Source organism: Pseudorca crassidens, chromosome 16 (assembly GCF_039906515.1).
Source record: "Pseudorca crassidens isolate mPseCra1 chromosome 16, mPseCra1.hap1, whole genome shotgun sequence".
Lineage (NCBI taxonomy): Eukaryota > Metazoa > Chordata > Mammalia > Artiodactyla > Delphinidae > Pseudorca > Pseudorca crassidens.
Genome location: NC_090311.1, coordinates 24,009,753 through 24,025,631, shown reverse-complemented (window position 1 = coordinate 24,025,631; position 15,879 = coordinate 24,009,753). Strand labels below are relative to the sequence as shown.

General features: G+C 47.4%; 1 protein-coding gene across 2 annotated transcripts in view; it reads left to right on the top strand.

Annotated features, from left to right (window-relative positions):
- SORCS3 (sortilin related VPS10 domain containing receptor 3) overlaps window positions 1–15,879 on the top strand; it is a 583,956-nt gene that overhangs the window by 246,649 nt on the left and 321,428 nt on the right. For both annotated transcript variants that reach the window (XM_067709471.1, XM_067709472.1), the window contains exon 3: window positions 10,325–10,424. In XM_067709471.1, the coding sequence (XP_067565572.1) occupies window positions 10,325–10,424 (100 nt within the window). The remainder of the gene's footprint in view (window positions 1–10,324; window positions 10,425–15,879) is intronic.

Genomic DNA, 15,879 nt, shown 5'->3' with positions numbered 1-15,879 from the left:
ACTTCAGATTTCTGGGCCCATAAGGAGATGGAGTGGCTGTGGTATAAGAGCTTCAAATGGGAGACCTGCAATTCACTCCTGGGTATCTGGGAGTTTCCAGTTCTTTCTTGGGCTGGGAGGTATCCAGTGTTGGAATACTTTAGTCTTCTTTCTTCCCCGAATGACCAGTAAGATAAACGATAGAACCAGCTCTGCCTGAAGGACATCTGCTTTGTTGTTAGTCTCTCCCAGGAGAACCTTTCCCAAGCAGAAGGGAATCTGAATGTGACTATTTAGTCCCTGGGACACATTTGCTCAGCCTGAGTATTCAAACTGCATGGCATTATGCAGCATGCATTAGGGCCTAAGAGAGATACACGAGGTAGTTCCTTGATCTCAGAGGACTTACTCTGTCTGGAAAAAGAAGCCTCATGCACAAAAAGTTAAATAATGACATAAAACAACAGCAGAAGAGAAGAGATGTACATCCCCAGAGAGCGGGTACGATGCTGCCTGAGAGTGACACAGATGCTGAGCGCTAGGAAACCAGAGGCAGGAAAGATGAGAGGCTTCTTGGAGGAGGATAGAAGCTGGAGAAGCCACTCTCTTTTCTACGGGGCTGGTTGCTCAGGGGAAATAGACTTGCTTTAACTGATAAATTAATTAATGATTTGAGTGCCTACTGCATGCAAGGTATTATGTTTATCCCAGAGAAGAGAAAGATTTACAAATAAATGGGGCACAGAGTTTAGCTTCTCTAGGGTAGCGGGGTGGTCTGGAGGCTCTCCGTCAGTTTACATCTCTCCATTAGGCAGCTACGCACTTTATCCTGGGGGTTTCTGGATGTGCACAGATATAATTCTGGCATGTCATAGGGACCCAACTGGCTGCATTTAATTTTGAAGGGAAATGGTAAACATCTACTCCCCAGATAGAGATGCCTTGCTAAAACTGTCCAGCACCTTCTAGTTTGTGCCTCATTATTTTTTTTCCCCAGGAAATCTTACTGAACAAAGTGAAGTCTGTTTTCCCTAGACTTGAATTTGTTAGTATTGGCCACCTGCTGGAGGCTGTCTCTGATTATGCATGGCAACTCCTCCAACTTCCCATGTACCTTTTGGTAGCTGACTGCTGATCTGGTGGGGATGGGATGGCTTTGGCCTGCCCACTGGTGGTTATGTAACTATAACTCACCTCCTGTTTGCCCAGAGATGCCTGGGACAATTTCTCCTCCAATGATCACATTATTGTTCTACCATGGGGTCTCCCAGCAACTGGCAGTGAAGTGAACTGCGTGGTGTTAGGGCCATTTACGCTTCACAGTAATCCTAGGAAGGAGATATTTATATTTCCACTGAGCAGATATGAAACAGGAGACTTATGTAATTAGCCTAAGGTTACACAGGCTGGAGTTGAAACCAAATCTGCTTGACACTGAAACAAATCCTCTTATGGTTATGTTGGGTTGTCTTTTCGAATGGAAATGCTTATCTATAATAGAGCTCCTCTACAGATGTGTTAATTTACTGATCTGCCTCATAACTGCACAGTAACAAATCACTTTATTGTGATTATTTTTAACCGCATGAGTGATACATGGCTATATTTTGGTTTGGAAAGCATTGCAACATTACAAGTAAACTCAAGTTCTTATAGCCAACCCACCCCACCCCGGGCCCCTACTCAGAGGTAACTTCTATTACCATGTATTTGCGTTTTCCTCTAGAAATTTTACAATGCACTGGTGTACACACTTACAAACCTAATAGAAATATATTGTTTTGTCTTGTTTGGGTATACTGTTTGTATCTTTAATGCATTATTATTCAGTAGGCTTTTTCATTGAGTAATGTCTTAGAGACTTTTCTAGGTCAATAATCTTGACATCTACCTGATTCTTTAATGCTGTTGTATAGTGTGTGTGTGTGTGTGTGTGTGTGTGTGCATGTTGTGTAAAATACGCTATATTCACGTGAACAAAGGTGCAGTGAATTATGGGATGTCACATCCTCTCAGGGTCTGCTCGTGCTCTCTCCTCTCTCTGGAGGACTTCTTTCCTCCCTTCCCCAGTATGACACAAACAGGCCTCTTGGCTGGTAGGGTTGAGATCTTTCGTCATTTTAAGTCCTCAACATAACAACCCAGCAACCCTATCATCTTAACTGAGATCCTTCAGTGAGAAATGAAGTGTTCACACTTCAGTGGGAAACAAAGACCAAGGATCTGAATGTTTTGGCCCAGCCCACACATGCCAACCTCCCCTCCTAGGTCTGAGCTGGAATGGTGCTGCTGGGGGGGTCTACATTTTATTTGATATAAACCATGAATTCTGCATGATCTGGTCTCCAGAGTCAGGTTACCTTCAATTTTCTGCACTTGGACCCCATGATGGCTCTCATTCAGATAGCTGGGGCAGGAGAACATTAACTATTCTGTGTCCCTGTGTCTCTCTTTGTGAGACGAGATAATGCGGCTGTGGAGTCAGATGACACAAAGAGGTGACGGAGAGCTGTGTGAGCTTCTGCCTGCGCATCAGCCTGCCTGTGGTTTTTCTGAAGCAGAGGGTGGGGCTACTATCCACTTGGAGAGTGAAGCTATTGAAGTCACTCGTTTTTGGCTTGGAGTCTGAAATTAGTTTTCTGTCTGGTTATTTGCGGTCAGGTTGGGCTTCTGCCATTGCAGAGATACAAATTAACGCGGCCTTAGGCGCTGGCCTTAAGACGGGGAGTGGAACAGGCCAGAGGGGAGCGTCAGTGGTTTCTCCATTTGGATCATAAAGACTGTCTGGGCAGCCATGGGTCTGGAGCTATGCTGTGGAGACTCCTGCCCTGCCCTTGGAGGGGGCTGTGGTTCACCACACACTGGAGCCCCTTGTTGCCTCTGGTCTTTGATTGTTGACTATTCTTGGTGTAGCTCAGGGGAACACACTCAGGGGGAAAGGCTGGTGGAGGCTTCCCAGGGCCTGGCACGTGGAAGCTTGGTTCTTCCTTTTGATTCCCCAGGCAGCTGGGCCATATTGTACTTTCATGGCATCAATTGGAAACTGGGGCCAAAGATTCCTTAATGATGAATTGGGCGTCCATGTGCCTCACCCCCTAAGCGTAAGGAGTTTATAAATCAAGGAAAAAAACCCAACGTGATTGTCCTTGAGAAAAATACAATCTGGAGTAGTCGTAAAAATGACAACCACACACATTTATGGCACAGGGGTTTATCAGATGCTAGACTGTGTTTCTCACTGTTCTCTATGGAGTCCTCCCAACAGCGCCGTTATTGTTCAGAGAAGTGAAGAGCTCACAGGGCTAGTTCGTCCAGCACTGGGTATAGTTGTGTTTGCCCTGCTCGCATCTTCCTTTTCTCTACTTAGTGCTCTGCACTTTCAGCAGTTCAAAAGAGATTTCATTTGTTGTTTTTCTTTTAAGGAGCTTTTAGTCATTGCTGAAAAGAAAAAAGCACATAAGCGTATTCAGAGAATAAATAGGGAACTCCTAACGCTGTTGATACAAATGCAGAGGAGGATGTGGGCTGAAGTTGTAGGAAAAGTCTCTAAGATGTAGTTAGTACTAGAGCTGGGAGTCAAAAAGGAGGAAATCTGGACACTTGCCAGCCATAAGCTCACTGGGAGAGTGGAAGATGGGAGGTAAAGGGGGCAAAGGCCTGAGAAGGCCTGAGTGCCAGGCTTAGGCAGACGCTTTGACCTGATGGCAGCCAGACAGGGAAGCGTGAGTTAGGGTATCAGAGACCTTGGCCAGAGTCTTGGGAAGTTGTCTTAGAGACCAAAGCGGGATGGGAGCCTGGCTGGTGGTAGGGATGGTAGGGGTTGATATTGTGGTCTGCTAGAGCAGCCCTGGCCACCCAATTGTGCACCGCCTGCTTTTGTAAATACGGTTTTATTGTAACACAGCACACCCATTCATTAATGTATCCTGCTTGGCTTTTTTTGAGCTACAAGGGCAGAGTTGAGTAGTTGTGATAGAGATTGGCAAAACCTAAAATATTTACTCTGTGGCCCTTTTACAGAAAGCAATTTGCTTGCCTGAGCTTTGTAGCTCCTCGTAAGTGTCCCTTACTGGGGAGGGAGGAGGGGTAAGCCCAGTCCCTGGCACATGGTAGATGCCATAACAGAGAACAGATAGAGATGTGTTAAGAAATGAGCAAAGCAAAAATAAAATTGCTAACAGGAAAAGGAACTATCAGGACTGAGGTTGTTTGCTAATTTAAATAACATCACAGAGAAGGGAGTCCACTGAGAAGATGAAAGACTGATAAGAGAATCAAAGAGTAAAAGACTTGAAATTTCCCAGTTCCTTCCCAGGAGTGAGGCTTGGAGAGGGAAGGAGGAGGGGGGCTGAGAGCACAGGTGGCAAACAAGGGGAGGCAGCTGGTGGGACTAGGAGAGCAGTGTGCCCGCCCCGATCCTGCACATCTGGTGGCTGGTGAGAACTGGCAGAGTGCCCTCTGGAGCCCTCTCACCTCTGGCAGGAATGTGGCTTTGGGGATGCAGCGAGGCGGGGTGGTGTTGAGCCCCAGCTCAGCTCTACCAGGAAGCTGACTTGGCTGCGTTGGCTAAAAGTTTTTCTTTTCTGTTCTTTCACTTTTAAAATAGCAAGCCATATGCTTGTTGCCACCATCCGCTCCCGCAGAAGCTCACTAGAGGCGTGAGAGCTTGCTGGGCGGATGGAAGTATAGTGTATTCACAACTCAACCCTGGAAACTGTCGTTGAGAGACTGGCTTTGGGTGACTACCAGGGTTATGGGAAGTTAGGCTGAGGGGGTCCTCCTGGAATGTACAGGCCCACACGGAAGTCTTCTGGAGGCCTATCAGGATGGGACAGGAGCTCTGAATAGTTGAAGGGCTCAGACCAGGAGTGCTGGGAGGCTGAAGAGGATGGACGTCTAGTCTACCAGTCAGCACCGGGCACCTGGGGAGGAGTGTGAGTGCTTGGCAGCTGGGAGGCCCAGCCCGACAGCACGCGGGTCCTTGGGCAGGCAGTGGAGCCATGGAGCAGGTGACCTGCAGTGATGTGAATGGGAGAACCAGACACGGCACTCCTGAAGCCGGGACTCAGGGCCCCAGCTGCTCTCTGGGTCCAGATGCTCTGGAATTCAGGTTTCCAGAGACAGAGATAGCTGGGGCGAGACAGTCAGGAGCTATGGACTCAGGCCCTGGCAATAAGGAAGGGCCCAACTTCTGGAGCTGGGGACGAAGGGAGTGTCTCTTTGAAGGCCTCCTTAGAGAAAAATTGGTTAAATACCAGCAAAGAAGTTATGCATGGAGTATGAGTGGTAATTGCACATCAAGATGTCTCTCTAGAAAAAACTTTTCTTTACAGATGCACAAGAAGCCACGTGTACAAATGGCGATTGAAACATTTATCATAGCAGATTTTAAAGGAAAAAGACAAAACTATTTATCAGGGGTTGGAAGGATAAATAGACAGTGGTTTATTGGTAAGCCGCAATGCTCTAGCAGTTACAGTGAATGAATTCTGGCTAGGTGTGTCAACATGGATAAAAGCCCCAGACTGAATGCTGGACAGAATAATCATGCTGCAGAATGTGTATCCTGTATGATAACATTTACCTGAATCCAAAAACACTCCAAAAGATGATCAAGGATTTGTGCTCCTAAACAACATATAAATGTAGTAGTGGGTATATGACTGGGCATCTTGTATTTTTCTGTGTTCTGGAAATAATTCGTAACGAAAGACAAAGAGCAAGAGAGAGGGAGATACAAACATGTGCATGCGCGTGCGCGCGCGCGCGCGCGCACACACACACACACACACACACACACACGGCAGTGGAATAACCTTCTGGAACTGCAGGAATCTGAGCCCAGAACAGAAGCTGGGAGCCCTGTGGCTGGGCACTTCTCACATGCTGCCTGCCAGGTTAGCTGTGTGTTCTGAGCCATTCCAAATGGTAACTGGCATCGTGCCCGGCCTATGGCGGGTGCCCCATGCATGTGTGTGAAGTCTCCAGGTTTCAGGACATTTCAGCGTTAGGAGCTTAGCGTCAAGATGTCAAGCTTTGGGAAACTAGCTTTAAGTTAGGGGAAATGAGCCTGCTTCCTCTGAGAGACCCCGCCGGCAGATGTCTGGAGGCACAAGGTGGAGGATGGTCTGCCTTCCTGTCAAAGCGACTTCTGCAGGCACAGCTGGCTCTGGCCGTGGTGCTGAGGCCTCTCTGCCAGCTGCCCCTCACCCCAGGTGAAGGGGGCCCACAGAACTCTGTGGTCAACGCGGTGTGTGGCCTCCATGCTGGAAAGGGCAGAGACCAGGCCTCCTTTGGTCCCAGGGCTCAGTGGCTCCTTGAGGTGTCCTCACCGAGTGAGACGTGTTTCTGCTTGCCTGAATGAGCAGCAGCTGCCCGAGGAGCAGAGGAAGCTGAGCCGTGGCGTATCCTGTGTTGGGAAGCCCTAACCCTGTGCAGCCACCTTTGGAAGACAGCAGAGTCAGTGGGACTCGGTTGTGCGGCTTGCAGGAGGAGAGACTGTGCGTCCTGCTAAGCACGCTGCCTTTGATGAGGGTTATTTTGACGCGGGGAGGAAGTTCGTTGTGACACCAGTCATGCAGGGAGCCCTGAGAGTTTAGCTCTTATAAGTAAGATGTTTGCTATATATAGCATGAGGAAAAGTTGCTCTTTGGAAACAGCTTAGTGCTGTGCTGGTGGGATAATCAGATTTCAAGTCCAGAAGGGGCCTTATGATTATCTGAGTTAAAGCTGTTGTGTTGATGATAGAAGGGGGCTTGACAAAGATTCTCTTCTTGACCAAGCTCTAGTCAGGACCCTCCGAGCTCTTTTTCAGCTAGGCCCTGTCCTCGGATATGTCCTCAAAGAGCCCATTTTTAGCAACAGTTCTGCTAAGTGAGTTTAGCCAGGATCCCCCCAACCCCTTGCAGTATCTCATCATACTCAATATCTGATCAAATTCCTCATCCTCCACCATCCCCCAGGGGACGTCTGACCACCCTGACCTGCCTTCAGTGAGAATCCTGTCGGGTCGGCTTAGCAAAGAATTTCCCTACCTTCTTAGTAATGTTCTATCCACTGACTCCCACCCTTCTCTTTGGCTATAAATTCCCACTTTTTCCTTGTTGTATTTGGAGTGGAGTCCAATCTCCCTCCTCTGCTTCAAAACCTCACTGCTGTGGTCCTTGTACCTATTGTAATAGTCCTGAATGAAGTCTGCCTTTCCATTTTAACAAGCGTCAGAATTATTCTTTCTTTAGCAGGATTAGAGAATTGACCTTTCCAGGGTGACGCTTTGAGTACATTTCAGAATCACTCTAGACTCTAGATTTCCAGATTCCAAGTTCAATTTTCTTTTCCCACCCAGTGCCATCTTTATGCCTTCAAGAGTGTAGCATCAAGAAGCAATTTGTTCTATAAAATATTTTATTTGTATTAAGAAAAATACACTGCTGACAGTCTGTAGAGATTATGGTGTGTCTTCTCCCCTGCCCTGGGTAGGATAGGAGGTCAGAGTGATTGGTCATTTCACCTTAATTCTAGTGTCATTTAACTTAATTCTAGATCTTTCCCTGGCACTAAAAGACCTTACCATTCGGCAAGTTGTATCTGAAGTATCTGAAGTATCAGGTGTGTTTTCTAGGTGTGGCTCTCTGTTGAGCTACCACTAAACGTTAGCAGTTGGTCAGGAACTTGTGAGTGGGTTTGGACAGGTTCAGTCGTTCATTCACTCTTGCAAATAAAGACAAAGCAAAACAATACAAAAATCAGTACATTCAGTACTTGCTTTGTACCAGGCACGGTGCAAGGCATTGGGTTGTTATAAGAAATGGCTTTTGCCCTTAGGAAGGTATAGTCAAGGGCAAAGTCTCAGGTTAAAAATAGCATGATCACAATAGGATAAATGCTAGAATAGAAATATGTACAAGGTGGTATGAGGACACAAAGGAAATGGTGATTAATTTCCCAGTGAGAAAGTTGGAAGGAGAGTGGTATTGGAGTTGAGTGTGAAGAATGCAGAGAAGTTTACCAAGTAGAGGAAACAGAGGCTGGAGGTAGTTCAGGCAGAAGGGAATGATGTGCCAGAAATGGAGGCCACAAAAATGTAGGACATTCAGGGAAGTTGAATGAGGCTGGACAGCAAGGGGCAGAGGAGCAAGTGGCTGGAAATAGGTCTAGTAAGGGAAGTTATAACCAGATTTTCCAAGACTAAGCTTGGAAGAAAGAACTTTACTGTGTGCAGTCAGTGGGTAATTACTACCACGGAGTGAGGTGGACAGATCTGTGTGGTTGATATATAACCTAATGACAGCATGGAGATTGGTGGGAGGGGGAGAAGGCTGAAGAAGAGCGTCCAGTTGGGGAATCATTGCAAAAATGATGATGTATAAGCCACAGCGTTGGAATGAGAATGGGAAGATCAGGGGTCTAAGTTATTTAGGAGATAGAATCATTAAAACTTGGGGACTGAGCTGGGTTCGAGAGATAAAGGCAAGGATTTCTCCCATTGGCATTGAGTCCTAGTGCCTAAGGTAAACAGGAGACAGAAGATAAGAAGTCAGTTTGCAGCTGGGGGAGGTGCTGAGTATTAAAGTTAGCATAACCGATGACCACGTGGGGCCTGTAGCCTAGGGAGGGATTAGAAATACTGATTTTTTTTTTTTTTTCAATAAACGGGGCAAGCGTGCATGATGTGTAAGACCTGGTTCTGTACAGTTTGGGGAAAGGAGAAGTGAACGTCCTCTGTATTTTTATTTATTTTTTGACATTTCAGAATGCCTACATCCTGTTAGGAGGTTTCCCATGTGTTGTATTTTTGCATCCTCAGAAGTGCCTTGTGAGATTAAATTATCCCCATTTTTCCAAATAAGAAATTTGAGGCTCCAGCAGGTGAAGTAACCTGTACATGGTCATGTGACCAGGGAGCTGCCCAGCTAGGAAGTAACCAGAGATTTTGCTGTGCCCCAAGTTCATGTTCTTTCCTCTCCCCATAACATTCTCTGAAGTTCTGTGTCCTTGAGGAGCTTACACTGTGGTTGGAGAAACAGAACATAAGGAAACTCATCATGACAATATGGGGAAATGAAAGGGGCACGTACAGTGTGTGCCTTGGGTGTACAACAGATGGGGAACTTTGTTCTGGTGCAGAGGAGAAATGAGTGGCAACCAGGGAGAGGGCCAGTGAAGCCTTAACCAGAGGTAAGGGTGGGTATTTAAGCCGGGCCTGGGACATGGAATTTGCCAGGTTGGATGGGGGTGGAGACAGTTCTTAAAGGTCATCGCAGAGCTTGGCTGCTAGACTTATAAAACTCATCTGTGGGCCAAGGCAGAAGCAGATTAGAGTTAGAAGGTGGGTAAAGGACCAAGGAAAGATAGGGGCAGGTAGTTACTAGGGGGACACAGGGCCGGCGTCGGAAGGCAGGCACCCATGAGGTCACTTCACCGTAGAGAGAGTGAACGGGCCTCTGTGGCCTTCTGAAGCTCCAGTGGGAGGGGTTTCCTGAGTCTGGCCAAGGGAGGCGATGGCAGGAAGGGGGTGAGAACCTGAAGCTCCTGGTGGTCTGAAAAGGGAGGGAGGTGTCTGGGATGGGAGTGGGGAAGCAAAGCGGGAGCAGCAGGGGTTTCGGCTACTTGAATCCATTGTCGGGTACTCGCTCTCCCTCCTGCTCTGTGGAAAGGCGGGATGCAGAGGAAGGAGCCTGTGGCTTGGTTGGCCCGCCTTTGTTCTGAGCCCTGACTCGTGGTCTTGGTACGAGGTCAGAGCCCTGGAAATTAGGCCCCAAGGAGGGGCGGGTGGCCAGCAGGAGCGTTGGGGTGATGAGCTATCGGCAGCAGTCCAGTGTCGCTGGCTCTTCCCCCTGACACACCATCGCTCCCCATGTAAAGCCTCAGACTCTGCCGGCTGCGGCCCGATTTGGCCGTTGGACCCCACAGCTCCTGGATACAGTGCTTCGTGCCCTTCTGAGGGGCCCTTGGCTTCAGACTCAGTGGAGGGGCGTGAAGTTGGTTGTACCCAGGGACCTCAGGAGAAGGTCCCTGCAATGCCCCGCGGGGACAGAGGGCTGATTGTGGCAGGTGGCCTGGCTCCCCGGCAGCTCCTGTCACTCGCAGCCGCCCAGAGGGCAGGAAGGTAGGTTCTGAGAAAGGCTGGGAGCAAAGGGCAGCGAGCTTAGGTAGTAGGCAGCTGCATCAGTCTAACTGCTCTTCTAAAATTAATGGGGCCTTTTATCTCTGAAGAACACCTTTAAGCACTCGTGTGATTTGGGAACAAAGATGCAGGTCGGGGGAGAGCTGGGCTCCCCTTGAAACACAGCCCCCCATTTGGTAAAGCAATCTCTCCCCTTCTTTCTTTCTCTCCTACCTGCAGATCAACGGATTACGGCGCCACCTATGAAAAGCTCAATGGCAAAGTGGGCTTGAAGACTGTCCTCAGTTACCTCTACGTCAACCCCACCAACAAAAGGAAGGTGAGAGGGGGTGGTCAATGGGTCCTGGGCATTCGCTGCGGAGTGGCAGGGCTTCCAAGGCCTAGGAGTTAAGGAAAAAAACCAGTAGCCGTGGAGTCACTTACAGAATGCCTATTTTATATGCCAAGAACACCACAGACATTGTAATTCTAACAACTGCCTAGTAGCAATAATAATAACAACAACGATAACAATAATAAAACTATATAACCACGTAAGGGGTTCCTCTCAGCCAAGGATGGCGGTGTGTGCTTCACACACCTTAGCTCATTTATCCTCACAGTGAATCTCTGGGGTAGAAATGACTACTGTCCCCATTTTACAGACAAAGAAACTGAAGCTCGGGGAGATTAAGTAACTGTCTAGCCTAATGCCAGACAGTAACCGATAACATGGTGAGCAACAGACCTGGGATTTGAAAATGGGTCTGCTTGACTCCAGAGCCGAGTCCTCCTATAGCCTCCTTTTTGCTGCTCTGTTTTCAGAGAGCTCCTTGTAAAGAGGGAGTCGGTTTCCTCCAAGGGAAGGATAGGCAGCCCCTGGATTCTTCCACTTGCTCCAGAGCTCCTTCTGAGGCCCAGGGGAGCACACTGGCTCTGCTGGCCCCTTCTTTTCTGTCTTTCCTCTTCACTTAACAGCCAGGACTTGGGTGAAATCATATAAGGTCAGACTTTGGTCACTGAGACCTCCTGGGAGGAGGGGGCCTGGGATGATGGATGGTTTTAGAAAATAAATGCTGTGTCCCAAAGGGTTGTCCATTTCCCCATTTTTCAATATTGTTATTTGAATTACTGAATGTTAGAGCTGGAAGGGATCATAGATTTCATCGATACAAGCAGTTATTTGTAGTTTTTGAACTGCAGTCTTCTGCCAATGTGATTAAAGCTCTAAAGCTCCCCTCTGGACACATGCCCCCCAAATTTTGCAAACAATTTTTAGGTGTTTAGGAACACATTGAATCCCCCCTCTGGACCCAAGATGTCCACGGAGTCTTGGTTGAGAATCTTTCATCTATACCAATAGTCTCAATTCCCAGATGAGGAAACTGAAGCCAGAAAAGGCTCCAAAGCCAGGTACGGAATGGAGCCAGTTAGAGCTCAGGACTCCTGATGCTCAGTGTAGGTTTCTTGGCTTCAGCCCAGGCTCTGCTCCTTTTCCTCCCTTATAGTCACAGCCCCGTGCTTGAAAACTCATGGTCTAGTCCTGACCGGGGAGGTTGAGGCAGTTGCTTCGTGGCCTTGAATTGAAGCCACGTCCATGACGGACACATGATAAGACTTGACTGAATCAAGTCAGCCATGATCTATCTCCACTCTTCCTCTGCCTTCTCCCTTCATTAGGAAGGAAGCTGAAGCCCACAGAGGACAGATGTCCCACCCATGTCACTCAGCTGGTCAGCGGCAGGATGGGCAGTTGGTTTTTAACTCCCAGTGACTTGGGGTCAGGTGGAATCATAGGGGGTGTCTGCACTCTGGGAGAAGCAAGAAGGGGGTATTTGACACATGGCAGATGTCCTTTAGCACTGATCTCTGACCTATGTCTGGACCACAGCAGAATTAATCACATCTTCATGTAGGTGATAGATCAGCTGTCTTCATGAGGATTTTCCCAAGGGGCGCATGAAGGGTCACACCTGTTGGCATCCATTCTGGTAGTCATCTGTCATGTATGTTTCCCATTGGATTCCTACTCATAACATCTCTTTCAGTCTTTTTTCCATTTTTCTCCACTCCTGACTGTTTTATCTCTTCTTAGTATGATCTAGAGGTGCTCAGCAGTGTGGGAGACAAAGGGCAGGGTAAGGCAGATCCTCAGGGTTAGAAGGATCATAAAGCCGGGATTTGGAGCCCACTGGTGCAGAAGTGCACCTCCATTTCTCCTTCCCAGAGGTGACGTTCAGACCATGGGCTCTCTGGAGCACTTCCTCACAGGAATCATTGCCCAGTTGACAAACGTTAGGCTGTTTTGCATGTCTTTTCAGAGAAACACCACCAAGACACGGTTAAATCCCACCTTAAGAGGCAGTGCCGCCCAGAAGGTTAAAAGTGCAGACATTTTCTTCCCTCAGATAGGGAACAGACGAAAGATAGACTAATATCACGGATTTGTTTATTTATTTATTTTGGAAATACCAATAGACGTTAATTTCATAAGGAGACTGTGTGCTCCTGAAGGACTTTCTGAGTCATCCGAGGAGAGATGAAATTAGATTCTGTTCCGTTTGGTGTCTTTGATTGTATTCTGAGCCTTGGGGTGCTGATGGTGCACAAATATTGTACCTCGTGACTTTCTCTTAACTAGAATATTCAAGTTCACTAGACTGTGCTTCTCAAGCCGCTCAGGCAAACTGACGTTAGATGGAAATGAAAACACTCTTATTTGTTTCTTTATTGGTCTGGTACTCTGGGCCATTATGACCTTGTAATGAAACTGTTTTGGTTTTTTTTTAAGTGTCCTGCTTACATGTCTTGGAGTTTAAAGCTTTGGTCACCTGGATTCTCATCTGAGCTTGAATTAAGCAGGATTCTTTTGATTCTCAAAGCATTCAAATGATCGGTAGCTGCCCATGTTCATCAACCAGCGAATGGAAGTCGTCTGCAGCAGATTTTTCAGTTCATCTTGTCGAGACACTTGCTTTTCACCTCACGAGTTACTTATGTAACAGGTGGCTACTGCTTCCCTTGGAGGCTATGAGTACATCAGAGTTCTGTCACCCCTAGCCAAACAGTAGAGTGTGCTTGTATTTATATAGTTGTTCCTGAAGCTAATTGTTGATGTCTTAACACTTTTTTGACAACATAAAATCTCCAAATGTAGATAGCTAATACGCTATTAGGTTGAAAGTAGAAGTGGTCAACACGTGTACAGTCTCCTACTAGTAAGAACCTTAGTTAGCGTTAACTATGCTTAGATTCCTTTTAGAAGCTTTATCTATATAATTGCCAGTCGTCCCAGGCACTTTAGAAGGCAGGCAAGATAAGGAAACAGCCTCTATGTAAATCACACCAAGCTTGTTTTACCTATAAATGGTGAGTCTGCAACAATCTTTCCAAGAGTTTTATTCGGGGGACAAATTAGGATACATCTGGCAATGCTGGACTCCCTCAAGGAAGCTGAGATTTAGATTAGTGGTGTCTACTAGTTTTTTTTCCAAATTAGAGTATTGATATGAAGGGCTGGGTGCTACTTGAGTTGGAGTGTTCTAGACCATCCTAAGGTATGGGGCATCAGCGTTATTTTAATGGCGTTTACCTGCCCCACTCGTATTTGATGTGATTCTGCATCCCTTGCTGTTTGCTTTTCTCTGGCCACTGGCCAGTTAGCCCATTGCCTGGGTGATGTCTGCGTCTGGCACTTTGAACACGAAGAGCACTGCATTAGTTCCCCATGTGGATGTGAGGCTCGCCTCTGGAGGAGGGCTCTGCTCACAGCCTCCCCTTCCCTCTGCAGGAGATAAACGTCCCTGGGTTCCTGGAACTCGTGACTGTCAGCTGACTCTGTCCCTAGGCCCATGCAGAATGGCATGTGCCGAGGTCAAGCCTGCATTTACCAGCACTGTGCTTTGTACAAACAGGCTGAAGTCTTTGTGCCTCAACAAGGGAGGGGCTTAGCTTAGACACAGGTATCTGTTTAAGAGCAAATCTTTGAGTGGATGGAGAAATGCAAGCCTGTTACGGCCTAATTGCTCTGGCTCGAAAACGGCTGACACCTGCAGATTTGGAAAGAGTGTTTTGGAAATGACAGAGAGCAGACAAAAGTCCTGACTGCCAGGGAATGTGATCAAATTACTGCAGGGTAGAGGTGTGTGCGCCTGTGTGGGGATGGAGGAAGGCGGGAGGACCATAAGGGCTGGCGTCAGAAGAGGATAAAGACTTTTTAAAATTGAGCTCCTAATAAGTTCTGGGCACTAGGCTAAGTTCACTTCTATACTCTAAGTTTCACTCTTAATCCCCTGAGCCTGGTAGTTTTGTTCCCATTTGGCAGGTGAAGAAATTGAGGCTCAGGCAGATGAGCCATTTGCTTTCTCTAAAGTAGCTAGACCACCTCTGTCTGACCACCTCTGTCTGAGGTGGTCCATCCACCTCTGTCTGACCACACAGGGCATGCTCTCTACTCTGACCTGCCTCAGCTCAGCTGCCCCTGCCACAGGTAAAAAGACCAGGTGAGTGCATTCATCTCTCTGTTCGTAGTAACTCTGTTGCCTGGGGTTTTCTTCCCATTACTGTTAGAGGGTTAGCAGTTTTTTGGAGGAGGAGAGGAGTGTTAGATCCTCCTTTCCTAACTGATTTACCAGGGAGAAGGATAATTACTTCCAGGCTACCCTGCAGAAATACAGTGGGAATTACCAGTCAGATTTCTCCGATGAGCAGGCTGCCTTTGTCAAGCTGTTAAGAGGCATTGTGTGTGTGGTCAGGTGTTGGTTATTCCCCGTGTCAGTCTCTCAATACAGCGGCATAACCCTGAGCAATCTTTGACACAATGGAAAACCTCTAAGCAAAACAAAACACAGACTCTTAAGATCTTGGACCCCTGCTTTCCTTCACCATGTCTCCTGAGATCGTTGGAGGGGTCAGGGAAGGTCAGCTCTAAGATAGTACACTTTCAATTCACAGATATTAAAATCTCTTACACTAAAGCAAAGCAAAAAAAGAATGTGGAAAGATAATTTTAGGCTATTAAACTATCTGTTAAGTGTCTAGCTCCGAGCAAAGTATTTTGGATGGGAGTTTCCGGCTTTCAGAAGTGTGCAGTCTATTTGGGCAGACGAGATGCACACAGAAAACGACTGCTTGCATAGACCTAGGGACTCAATCGCAAATGCAGACGAGGGCCAGGCAGGTAATGTCCATGAGAGATGTTGGCCAGGTGGGGACTGCGGCAACCGCTCTGTAATCTAAGCTCCAGATAGATGACTGTCGCCCTGCGAGAACAAGGGCTCATTACAGCCACACCATCATTGTCATCAGTTCCTGATTTTCTTAACAGATTTTTCTCTGCGTATTTTCACGTGAAACTTATGTATTTCGAAATGTGTTAGACGGGCTAGGGTGTGGAGTTCAGGGTGTGGGGCCTGGCAGGCTGTCCCAAATCTACTTTAATCCTTGTATCCAGTTGGTGTCATGTGCCATGACCTGAGTAGTAAGTAATTCTCCAGGTGAAGAGTTGGTATTTGCAACGTGGTCTTCGGGGCAACAGAATAAGGGTAACACTTAGAAGCTGCTCTTGCTGGGGGCCTGCAGTGGTGCTTTTATGATCCGAGTGAGATAAATTAAGCTGAGCATGGCTCGCAGAGACCTCCCTTTGATTCAGAGGAATCACATAGAAGGTTCTGCAATTCAGAGGGACCTTTTGTGTCAGTTCAGAGTAAGACCATCAGAGTAGGAGAAGGCAGCAGACGTCTTCTTTCTGGTCCTGGTTTTCTGCCCCTGGGTGACGGGGTGTTCTTGAGTAAGCC